This window comes from Mauremys mutica, chromosome 1 (assembly GCF_020497125.1).
Source record: "Mauremys mutica isolate MM-2020 ecotype Southern chromosome 1, ASM2049712v1, whole genome shotgun sequence".
Classification (NCBI taxonomy): Eukaryota; Metazoa; Chordata; order Testudines; family Geoemydidae; genus Mauremys; species Mauremys mutica.
In genome coordinates, this window is record NC_059072.1 from 225683911 (window position 1) to 225696836 (window position 12926).

General features: G+C 42.3%; 1 protein-coding gene across 4 annotated transcripts in view; it reads right to left on the bottom strand.

The window, feature by feature from the left end:
* Positions 1–12926, bottom strand: part of CDKL5 (cyclin dependent kinase like 5) — a 212252-nt gene that overhangs the window by 51280 nt on the left and 148046 nt on the right. For all 4 annotated transcript variants that reach the window (XM_045017714.1, XM_045017797.1, XM_045017577.1 and 1 more), the window contains exons 8-9: positions 11653–11743; positions 268–457 (exon numbers count right to left, since the gene is read on the bottom strand). In XM_045017714.1, coding sequence (XP_044873649.1) covers positions 268–457; positions 11653–11743 — 281 coding nt within the window. The remainder of the gene's footprint in view (positions 1–267; positions 458–11652; positions 11744–12926) is intronic.

Here is a 12926-nt window from a genome sequence, read left to right on the forward strand (position 1 = left end):
GCAATGATGTAAATATTTTTAAGTGATAATGTACACATCTACACATGCAACAGCGTAACCATAATGCAATTTTATTTATGAATCCATGACCTCCTCACAATCTAAACCTCTCTCTTACCTTTTTAGATGGAAGTGCTCAGAATAAATAAGAGAATATATAAAACCTGAGGGAAAAAGGTCTAAAATGTTTATTTTCTACTAGATAATAGTTTAAATACCACATCAACAGAAGACTGTAAGAAAAGGTTTTTGGTCAGTCTCCCTTACCCGCAGCCCATGGAAACGAGGATTGCTGTAGAAAAGCTTCATCTGCTCTGATGGAAGTGGTCCTAGCACCTTCTGAATTGTAAAAAGCTGGTCAATTTCACTTTCTCCAGGAAATAGTGGCTGCCCATCACTAAGTTCCCCAAGAATGCAGCCTACAGACCACATATCCACAGACTTCCCATAGGGGGCTCTGGAAAGCAAGTACAATAATGTTCACACTAAATCAACAAAATATCTTCTTGACAATCTATTTGCATTTATTAACTAACTTTTTGTCTACATTAAGCTTGTAGCAGTGAAAATAAATTTGATACTTGCTTCTCTAGGCTCTCCATTTACAGAGTGGGTTCTCTAACTGTACTGCAGTTTGAGAAGGCAAGACCAGACTTGTCAATTACCCTTGAGGACTTTCGTTTCTTTTCTGGAAAACTCACCAATAAAGAACATTTTCAAAGCAGAAAAACAGACATTACGCTAATGTTCAAAGTTAAGCTAACACAAACTTCTCTTGATTTTTCCTGCCTACAGAGCATAGCTGAATATAATATAATTGAATCTTTTTTTTCATCTTATTCTGTGGAAAAAGGTGAGTGAGAATGGTGAAACTGGCTACTCAGAGAACAGAAATTATCAAGTATCAAATTTCTCTCTTATCCAGGCTCAGCACTTCAACAAAAGAATTTTAATATCAATGACTCCCAAAGGGAATCCTCAAATAACTATTTCAAAGTTGAAAAAAAATGGTTAAGAAAACATTTCAGGTAGCATAGCATACAGGACTCTCCAGAAAGGCACATTAGTCTAATATACATGTCTGGTAAACATACAAGCAGATGACCAAGTTGCTGCCTGGCAGATCTCTTCAGAGGACAAGACTTTTCAGCACTGGATGTAGGTAATCCCTTATCTGATGGTCTTTGATCTTCCTTCTAAGATTTTGGTCCTTCGTATCACATACTACTTCAATTCAATACTTCCGAAATCTAGCAACCCCTTTAGATTTTTTTTGGCCTGTTAGTGCTGGTGATACAAAACAAACAAAACGACTCATTTTCTGTGTACTTGAATTCATGCAAGGTGGATTTTAATTGCTTTGTGGACATGCAGCATGTGACGAACTCTCTTTTGGATATTTATGTTTTGAGCAGGCTGTAACGAGAACTCTCCTGAGATCACTGAAATAACATATGTTTGGTATAAAGGCAGAACTGAGAAAGATTACTTTGTCATCTCTTTTCCTTTTCAGCACTGGAATCTGAGCGCTCACATTCTGTTTTAAAGGGCATCTTATACTTGACTAGCTTGACTGTCTCTCGGTTGAGAAGTCATTAAGAATTGGGAGCCCTGACAGTTTCTGTTCTAAATCTGCTCCCTTTTCTCATGGATCAGTAACTGGTTAAAGGACAGGAACCAAAGCATAGAATTAAATGGCCAGTTTTCACAATATAGAGAAGTAAATAGCAGTGTTTCCCAAGGATCTGCACTGGGACCAGTGCTAAATGATCTGGAAAAGAGAGTGAACAGTGAGGTGGCAACATCTGCAGGTAATACAAAATTACTCAAGATAGTTAAGTCCAAATCTGACTGTGAAGAGTTACAAAGGGATTTCACTAAGCTGGGTGACGGGGTGACAAAATGGCATATGAATGTCAATGCTGTTAAGTACAAAGTAATGCACAGTGGAAAAAATAATCCCAATTATTCATACAAAATGATGGGTTCTAAATTAGGTCCTAGCACTCAAGAAAGATTTTGGAATCATTGCTCTCTTAAAACATCTGCTCAACATGCAGCAGCAGTGGAAAAAAGCTAACAATGTTAGGAACAATTAGGAAAACAGAAAATATAGTGCAACTATATAAATTCATGGTACACCCACACCTTGAATACTGCCTGCAGTTCTGGTCACCTCATCTCAAACAAGATATATTAGAACTGGAAAAGGTATAGAGAAGGGCAACAAAAAATAATAGGGGCATGGAACCGTTTCCATATGAGGAGACATTAAAAAGACTGGGACTGATCATCTTAGAAGAGATGACTAAGAGGTGAGATGATAGAGATCTATAAAATCACGAATGGTGTGGAGAAAAAAAGTGTTATTTACTCTCTCACATAACACAAGAACAAGAAGTCACTGAATGAAATTTATAGGCAGCAGCTTTAAAACCAACAAAAGAAAGTACTTCTTCACATAAAACACAGCCAACCAGTGGAACCCATTGCCAGGGGATGTTGTGAAGGCCAAAAGTATACCTGGGTTCAAAAAAAGAATTATGTTCCTGGAAGACAGGTCCATCAATGACTATTTGCTAAGGTGGTCAGGGATGCACACCTATGCTCCAGGTGTTGCTAAACCGCCAACTTCCAGAAGTTGGGACTAGATGACAGAGTGTGGCTCATTCAAATTGTCCTGTTCTGTTCCTTCCTCTGACGCATCTGGCACTGTCCACTGACAGGATACTGAGCTAGCTAGACCACTGGTCTGACCCAATATGGATGTTTTGTTCTTCCTGACTTTGATGAGTGAATCGTACATTATGGGCTGCTCTGAGTAATTTACTTCATTCTGGTGCACTTTGTGAAGGGAGGGCTCAAAAGGGTTACTTGCATAGACAGCTTGGGCCCTGAGACACTTGAGTGAGATAACCTGATTCCACCTGGGCAGGTCCCACAGGGAAGCCTTGCTTGAGAACAGGCCCACTGAGCCCAGCATGCTCCAAGGGTGGGGAGCTAGAAAAGATGAAGTAGGAAGCCAAAGGTGCATGGACTGGTTGCCTACCAGAAGTTGCCATGAGACACTGATGCTTTCACTTAGGGGGAGAGGGGAGTATCACTAAGAAAAATTACTTATCCCAGCTGGAGAAGAGTGTTGGCAGCAGCCCAAGGATGGCAAGGCAGAGCCATGATGAAGATCCTTAAAGGGATCCCCAGAGGGACGGCCCTGCTGGTATCTAGTCTCTGGTGCTGGCGGGGCTTGGTGCTACTGGAAATTTAATACATGGAGCTACTGGAGCTGCCTGGGCCACTTATTCCTCTTGCTGATCTAGCAGAGACGCTTCCCATGCATCACTGCTCCCCAGACCTGATGCTGAAATTTCTCAATGCCATTTGTTTTTGTGATGCTGCTAGTATATTCAGACTGGGAGAAGGGTGGGAGCCAAAGGAGGGCTAGTGTTCTTGTCCCCACTATAATCTGCATCACATTGCTAGGTACAGGTTCCAAAGATAAGCAGCTTCTCCTGTTGGTTCCCGTAGGGCAGGGGTTCTCAAACTGGGGGTTAGCCTCCACCCCAAACCCCTCTTCTCCTCCAGCATATTTATAATGGTGTTAAATATATTAAAAAGTGTTTTTAATTTGTAAGGGCGGGTTGCACTCAGAGGCTTGCTATGTGAAAGGGGTCATCAGTACAAAAGTTTGAGACCCACTGCCATAGGGGGTATATGGCAGCTGTGGAGTTCCTGGAGCAGAGCAACTTCTGAGAGCAAAAACTGTACAACTTTCCTGTTTGGCAATGTTGTAGGGTAAATGAGCACAACAAGCATCTTTTCTCCCGGGGCTTTTCCTTGGTAGGCTGGTCCCCCATGTGAAGCCTTAGGCTAGGGAAGGAGTAGGGAAGGCTGCTTCATGTTATGGAGCAAGATTCCTCTACAGCTGGAAAATGAAACCCCCTGTAAGTCAGTAACAATTTATCTTCCTTGCAAACAGGAGCGACGGGAAGAAAAATTCTGGACCCAGACTGGCAGTTTAATAGATTTTTCATTGTGTGCTGTAGGTCAAAAGGATTGAAGAACTGCCCATCTGCAGTAAAGCAGCAGATTAAACTCAGACATTTTCCAAAAGCATAGGTCAAGCCTCCACCTGCTGACTGACAGGTGAGGTCCTGCCTCCTCAAACTGCAGAACAGAGGAAACAATGTAGGCATGGTAAGCCTGTATAAGAGCAAGAACTCCTACACATTACACAGACCAACAGGTCTACCCACAGTGAATAAAAAGGAAGTATAGCAGTCCCTCACTGCACAGAATGCAGACTATGCTTCCAGACACTAATTCAATTGGTCTCTCAGGATGGTATGTCTTTAAACATACTAGTATTTGTCAATAATTTATAACCCCCAAAAGGTACAGTGTACTTCACTAAAAGTTACCTGAAGCTCTTTAAAGTAAGTAGATTTTGATAATGTATTAATAATTGGATACTGTACAATATTGTTTCCTTCCCCTTATGAAAAAGTTAAGTACTTTCACTTTTTATACACACAGATTAAATGAACACATAAGCCTCTTTAAAATTATAATATTCTCCACCGTTTTCAAGAGTACAAATATTTACTATTGCTGCACAGAATATGGCTGCAGAGGAACACACGTTACATTGCATCCAATAAAAACCTAACTTTAAAATGAAGTATCAGCAATAGCTAAAGACATCACAGTGTCAAACACATTTGTAATCGATACTCTCTTCTGTACAAGCTAATTCAAAGTTTATGTTTATATTGAGCACCAAGACTTTATGCTGCATTTTCCTGTGATAGCAGAACACTTTTGAAAATTAAGGGTCAATTTACATTAATGCACAGTATATTACTGTCAAAAGTTACACTTCATTACTCTCTTCCTTTATGAGCCTACTTACGAATATACAAAGACTTATTAAAAAACAACCCCTCATGTTATATAACTAAAAAGCCACTGTTTATTCTCTTTTGTAACTTTTTATTACACGCAGCACTTTCATAGAATCTTGATCATGTATCTCTACAAGCTGACAAACTGGTATTTCTCTAGTTTTGTTTAATGACAACCATTGTGCATAAAATGATTTATTATGCCACTGTCATTGTGCACCAGTAACAGAAGTCCTATAGTAATGATGTCAGCCCAGCTCTGGAAATAGTGGGATGAATTTATTAAAAGGGTAATGACTTTGTTTCAATTTTGACATATACAAGAAATTTCTACTATCTACTTATAAACGTTCAGCAAATGTTTCCAATAAGATGATCTGTGTTTTAGTGGTGCTGAATACTTGCAACTCTCATTTAGCTTATTGAGAGTTGTGCACGCTCAGCAACTCCCAGAATCAGACCCTATAGAGACCAAATCTCTGTACTTGTAGAACATACAGCACATATAGATAACAGCATAATTTGATCATACTAATGTGCTTTATTCACCTTAAATATAGGAAACTTTCAGCAGAAACTGATGGTAAAGGAAAGACTGCAATAGATACCTAAGATTTCTTTTTCCTTTTTAAATATGGGGTTTTCTAGAGAATGCATCACGACTGTATTTGAGCATCTAAAGGCGCATTCACCCAACTGCCCATGATTCAGTGACTACCAAGAAGTTCAGAGCCTACCTGAACAGCAACTGCAAAACAATTTTTCCAAAGCTTGCATCAGATATGGAAGCAGCTGTGATAGTATAATGTTGAATAAAGGTATGTATGGAGCCACTTTCATACAAAATCTTTGCATGTGGTCTTAAGGGCACTTTATCTTTGATTAATTGCATGTATGGAGGGCCTGCCATCAGTATGTGTTCTCCCACTGTTCTGGCTGATAATAGTGCAACAAGAAAAGCAATCCTCTGCGAAAGGTGAGCTAGAGCAGTGGTTTTCAATCTGTGGTCTGTGGACCCCTGGGGGTCCGCAGACTATGTCTAAGATTTCCAAAGGGGTCTGCACCTCCGTTTGAAATTTTTAGGGATCCGCAAATGAAAAAAGGTTGAAAACCACTGAGCTAAAGGCTGAAATGGCTGCCAGCACTGTGGTTAAGTCCAAAACAGGAACTACATTTTTTAAAGGGGCATTAGAGACAAATAATACCTTTGAGAAATCTAACTAAAATTGGATTAGAAAATACTGACTTTCTATCCATTGGAAGATGATCGGCTATCTCAACTGAAGACGCAGTAAGTACTCCACAATGTCCTGAATTTTAGCAAACAATGGCTGAAAACTTCTGCCAGTTGACTAAACTGAAAATCTCTTATATTTAGCCAAGTAAGTGGATTTTGTAGATTGCCTTCCACTACTAAGCAGGACATGTTGGACTACACTCAAAGAAGACTGATTTATTTGATCTAGCCATTCAGCCGCCATGTCACAGGCTCAGGCTGCTTGGGATCAAGTGCCAAATCCAAATGTGAAGTTGCAACAACAGGTCTGGTACAGGTGGCAGAGATCAGACCGAGGTTGTGGGGGTCTAAAAAGCAGCATTGTCTCAGCCAACCCAAAACAATGAGTATTATCCTGGCTTGATCCTGCTTCAACTTGAGAATGACCTGAGGAATAGGGGGGGTATGACGAAACACATACATGAAGTCCGGGACACACTTCAGCAAGAAAGCATCAGCTGTTGAATCCAGACTGAGACCTGCCCGAGAACAAAACTGATGGCATTTCTTTTTGGGTCTTATAGCAAACAGATGGAATGATGGGATAACCCCAAGTCTGAAAATGATCCTCTATACTCTACTGTTGAGGAACCACTCGTGATTGCAGTAAAACAGTGTTCTCCAAACCTGGGATGCCGCTTGTGTAGGGAAAGCCTCTGGCGGGCTAGGCCGGTTTGTTTACCTGCCCCATCCACAGGTCCAGCCGATCGCGGCTCCCACTGGCCACGGTTCACTGCTCCAGGCCAATGGGAGCTGCTGGAAGCGGCACAGGCTGAGGGAATTACTGGCTGCCGCTTCCCGCAGCTCCCATTGGCCTGGAGCAGCGAACCGCGGCCAGTGGGAGCCGCAATCGGCCGGACCTGCGGACAAGGCAGGTAAACAAACCAGCCCAGCCTGCAAGGGGCTTTCCCTACACAAGTGGCATCCCAAGTTTGGGAAACACTGCAGTAAAGGAATCTGCTGAGATGATTGGCCAAATGATTCTGAGAGCCCAATGAGTATTTGCCATCGGGGAGATACTTTCCCCAATGCAAAAAGTACCACAGCTTCATCATCTTTTGTCAGAGTTGATTGGACCGAGTCCTTCCTTGTCTGTTCACATAATACATCATGGTCCTATTGTCCATGAGAATCCAGACAGACCTCGGACCTGGGGAAGGAAGGCATGGTAGGTACTGAAAACTGCTCAGAGCTCAAGCATGTTGATGTTCAGAGGTGCCTCTCATTCTGTCCATATCTCCTGGACTTGCAAGGATTCCAAATGTGCCTCCCAACCTGACTTTGAAGCACCCATAACTATGGTCATCACTGGGGATTGGGGGGGGGGAGGGAATGCTTCTGCAAACATTGTTATGATCCTGCCACCATTCCACGGATCTCAGAACAATTGGGGGAACCCTGGCCAACTTGTCTAGCAAATGGAAATTTGGTCAATAGACTTTAGCCAACCATGGAGAATGTGCACATGCAGCCTTCCACGTAGTAGTACGTAAGCAGATTAAGCCATGTGGCCCAAGAGTCTCAAACATATCCAAACAATAGTGGTTAGGTGGAATTTAAGGGTCAGAGTTGATGAATTACTTGAAACGTCTCTTGAGGAAAAAAGGCCATTGATTTTGTAGAATTAAGTAGGACCCCAATGAACATGATTTGTGTCTGAAGTAACATGGATTTTCTCTATTTAGCGAGACCCAGTTGATCAAAGAGATAGGGGATGATTTGAATGTGATTGAGAGCTCTGGTTTCTGATTTGTCCCAAACTAACCAACCATCTGTGTAAGGGAAGATGTGAATCCCTTTCCTCCCCACGTGGGCAGACACCACTTGCTAAATACATGTAAGGCCAAGGCCATTCTGAAGAGAAGCACCCTGTATGGATAACATTGAGTCCAAATAACAAATCTCTGGAACTTCCTGTGGCTTGGTAGCACTGCCACATGAAGATCCAAGTCATCTTCTCTGAGATCCTTCCTACCTCACGAGCAAAGCAAGACAGACGGCAGAAGATTCTGGAAGTGAACCTAACTGGTGGAGGGTTTTCACTTTGTGGAAATTGGTCCATCTATACGGAGAGAGGGCTGTATAGTTTAGATGGCCTCCAACTCTGTAGAAGAGGAACCAATCTCCTTGGGGACAGGTTGGCTGGAGTAGTCAGGAGGGTGTTAAACTAATGGCAAAAGTGGAGGGTAAAAAGAGAGAAGATATGATCACTCAGAACAATATTGAGATGTTCAGAAGAAACTTAATCAAGGAACCAAAGGACATGAAGAGAAGGAATTCTTTAATTGCCTGAGTAACAAACAAGAGGAATTTATGAGCATAAATCCAATTTGGTGGCTATTACTGAAACCTGGTGGGATGATTTCTATGACTGAAACACTACAATCAATGGTTATAACCTGATTAAGAAAGATTGAATGGATAAAAGGGGTTGGGGAGTAGCATTCTATGTAAAAAATTGCATTACATGTTTCCGGGTCACTGATAACTCAGAAGAAAATGATCTTGAATGCTTATGGATCAATGTCCTAACAGATAAAGTACAAGATGGGGTAGTAGTAGGTGTCTGCTATAGACCTCCAAATCACACTAGGGTAGAGGATGATTGATGCCTTACACACCTACCTGCAGTGTGTAGGGAAAAAAGCTGTGAGATCATGGGGGACTTCAATCTGCATGACAGATACTGGTGATCTCATGCTGCCAGTTCTAAACCAGACTTGGAATTTCTGAACATTACAGGTGCCAATTTCCTAGCTCAGAAAGTGTTGCAGCCAAAATAGGGGAATTCTTTATTAGACCTTGTGTTAACAAATAAAAATGAATTGCCCACAGAACTGAAAAATTAAAGGTAGTTTAGATACAAATGATCATGACTTATAATGTGCAAGCAGAATAAAGTCCAGACTGTTTTTTTTATATATATTTGATGCTTTAATAGGGCCAATTTCACAAAGCTGAAAACAATTATGAGCCAGATCAGCTGAGGGGAAGAATTTAATCAGAAGTAGTGGCACTAGTAGCATCCCATCATGGTATCAGGGAGTCATGGGATGAAGGCCTCACTCTACCCTGGGCACCAGGAGAATGCCCCTGATGTTTGGAGTCTCCTCTTGATGTAGAGGGGACTATTTTGGACTTGGAATGGTTCCTCTGTTTTTATGGGTTCTCGTTCACAGAGAGTCCATACAGGAGAAGATGAGTCTGAGTTCAAGGGCCTGTCCAAGATCATTGCTACCTCAGAGGCTGGTTGTGGGGCTGGATGCTGAAGGCCCCGGTGCCGAAGTAGATCATGCCACCTACTCCATGAGGTGCTACTTGAAGTGAGTCTCTCTAGAGAGCTGGGTTTTTTTAAAACAAAAACAAATACTGCACCTCTCTTTGATATGCCCATCACCAAGGCATAAGAGGTAGATCACTTGGGTATCACTGATTGGGATAGCTACCCCACACAACGAATAATGTTTGAAGCCTGGTGAAGGCATGCCATTGATCTCTCTCCTAATACTAGTTAAACTAATACTAACTAGTGGGTACTACTGCTAAACTATAACTATAAAGAACGAACTGCAAAAGCAAATATAGGAAATAATTGCTAATTGAATAGTAACCACGAGATAAACCGGACCGGGAGCTTCAACTCAGGCCACAGGTGGTGAGATGGAACTGAGGGGGGTTGGGGTGGCACCACCCCTAAATAGACTTGGCTGAGGCCACAAGGAGGCATAGGGCATGCGTGCTGCCCAATAGGTGCTGCTACAGAAAACTTGCCAGCTCCGGTTGCATGCACTTGAGCTGAATACATGTGTAAACAACTCAAAGAAGAACTATTACCTGCGCTCTGGCTGCTCAGTGCCTGTGGCAAAGTTGCTGCCTCAATAGGCCTCCTGACTGGCTGTGATGAGGCAGCAACTTTTGCCTCAGTGTTCTCCACTGTCTTTTGACCTATTCTGCCATAGCAGTGTTCTGACCCTCAGGCCAGACCACTTTGTAAAATCCGGCCTCTTCTGGGGCCAGAGAGTCCTTTGCTAAAGTTCTACAGTAACATATACAAAAACCAAACCTACAGCTCAGCTAGGCTCAGCTGGCAGCCACCTTGTCACAGGCAGGTCTCTGCTGCATTAGAATGTCTTTCTGTGCCTTAATCTACCCCACAATACAGGGGTTGGTCCACTCCTCTCCTTATTCAGGGGCTCAGGCAGGCTCCAGCTCAGTCTCCAGCTCACTCCTGGAGAAGCTTGTCTGGTCTCCCTTTTTCCTTCTCAGCCTTCCTTCAGGCTGCTTCTCACAACAGAGGAGTGGAGGAGTGCTGTAGGAGAGCAGGGATTTCCGGAAGAAATTGTTACGGCCTAGCTAGGCATTTCCCTGAGTCCGCTTTCTCAGCGCCGGTTACTATAGGTCACGGTGCACCAGCCTTAACCAAGCATGACCGGTTAAGACCGCTATGTGGAAAGCCCCTGGCGGCGGGCCACGGGAGGCGGTCCCAGAGGGCAGGTAGCTTTTGCCTTGTGATGTATGCGCTGCTGTGCTGCTAGCGAGATAAATAGGAGCCCGTTTTGTATTGGCTTTTGGACTTCGAACCAGGCTGAGTTGTAGGGCGCTGGGTTCCCCGCCTCAGTGACAGCAATGAGTGGAGTCCCCGTTGCGGGTGTGTCACGGTATCCTTCATTAAAACCAATTACTCTCAGTGTGGAGTCGGCCTCGTTCTTGCAGAGTACCTCAGGCCTTCCGAGGCCGTAACAAGTGCCCTCTAGGATTCCTCTCCCCAGATGTGCTCTTTATTGAAACAAGCCCTGGTCTCCCCTAGCTATTTCTAATTAATCCTGGCCCATCTTTCAGATGAGAGCAGGCAGGTTAATTGACCTCTCAGGCCCATATTAACTCTTTCACATCACATTACAGAACCTTATGTGAAATGAACCGATGGCTTGCCACATGGACATATGTCCTCCTGGCCAACAAAAAGACACCCTTAAAACTGACACCTTGCTTATTAGCCATTTCTGCAGAGCTGGCAAAGATGAAATGGAGACTGAAGTACACTCTCAAGCCAGAGTGGTGGGATCCCTCTAAGGATGAGGAGTGTTTGCAGCGCAGCATGGAGCACTGTCTGCTGTATCCACTCTGTGGCTAACAAAACATTTCACACTCCAGGTCTGTTAATCCAGCACTTTTCACAAGCACTAAATACCTTTTTTTAAAAAATAAAGAGATAGTTTAAAACATAGTTATGATAATTTACTAATATGTAAACCTGAATCAAGCTAGCAATTTGTTCAAAATATGCCATCATATCATAGCATCAAGCCACCTTACAAGAAGTATAATCCAAAGTAATTAATGCGACATAATTAAATCAATTTATTAACCAACTACCATATCCAATGGTTGATCCTCACAAAAGTACTTGAGTAAATGCACTGGATCATACAAGATTTAGATCTCAGAGCTGTTACTTCTGGAAAGTGTACTTACCCAAGCAAGAGTTCAGGTGAACGGTACCACCTGGTGGCCACATATTCTGTATAGTTTGCATTGCTTCCTTCTGACAGATTCCGAGCAAAGCCTGCAAAAGAGATAATACAAAAGATTATGTCTCCACCTAAATGAAGATTTACATACTACTATTGATTATTGTATTAAAAGGTCAAATCAATTTTTCATATCATCTGATTTAAAATGAATGCCTTAAATAAGTATTAAGTGTAACTGATTAGTATTACATATTTCATTGTTACCCTATTGCTTCTTAAACATATGCCTGTGTTCATGTATTGGTGAAAACGCGTGTTTCTGCTTCACTGACAAGTTCAACTGGCATCTGTCCCACAGAGGTCTATGCTTTTGGGTTTTCAGCAGCATGGAACATTGTTGGATTGGTTAAACAGCCTCTCAGGAGGTTGCACTAGCTACATTCAAACTTAGATACTAAGTCTCATTGTGGAATCCCATATGCAGCAGGAAAAGATATGTATCTGTAGAAGAAAGTTAGAGTTCTAACATACTCAGTGAGTAGTGGGCTCACCAATAAGTAGTTCTCACTGCTTCTAGACACACAGATTACAAATATGGTAAGGAAGGTCTTCTGTCTTTGACTGGCCAAACGACTCCATCTACTCCTTTCACATGAGAATCTTGCCACACAAATTCATGCACTGGTCACCTTCATGTTAGACTACTACAATTTACTGGGTTGAATATAACCACCACCCAAAAATTACAACCCCTATAGTATGCAGCAGCCATCAAAAGCCAGGACAAACACTTCATATGATGCTCAGCACACAACATTGGCTTCCTATCTGCTTGAGAACCAAATTTAATACAAGGCTCTTAATGGATTAGGATCAGAGTCTCTCAGAGGTCATTAATGTTTGTTTAGCACCAACAACGTGCTATATATTTGCAACTATACAAAGATGGTACCTGTAAGCAAGAAAGAGTTTCCAAAACAGACACAAAGAGAATGTAAAAAGCAACAAAGAGTCCTGTGGCACCTTATAGACTAACAGATGTATTGGAGCATAAGCTTTCGTGGGTGAATACCCACTTCGTCAGATGCATGACAAAGAGGACGGTATACTAGAAAATCCAAAACAAGGAATAATTTTGAAATTTTAAATATTGTTACCCATCCACAACCCACCAAGTCAGCTGAATATCACAGGAAAACTGCAGCTGGTAAAGCCAATAATAAACACTTTAGGGCATATACCGTCACCATTTTTGTAAAGTGCCAAGCATGCTGT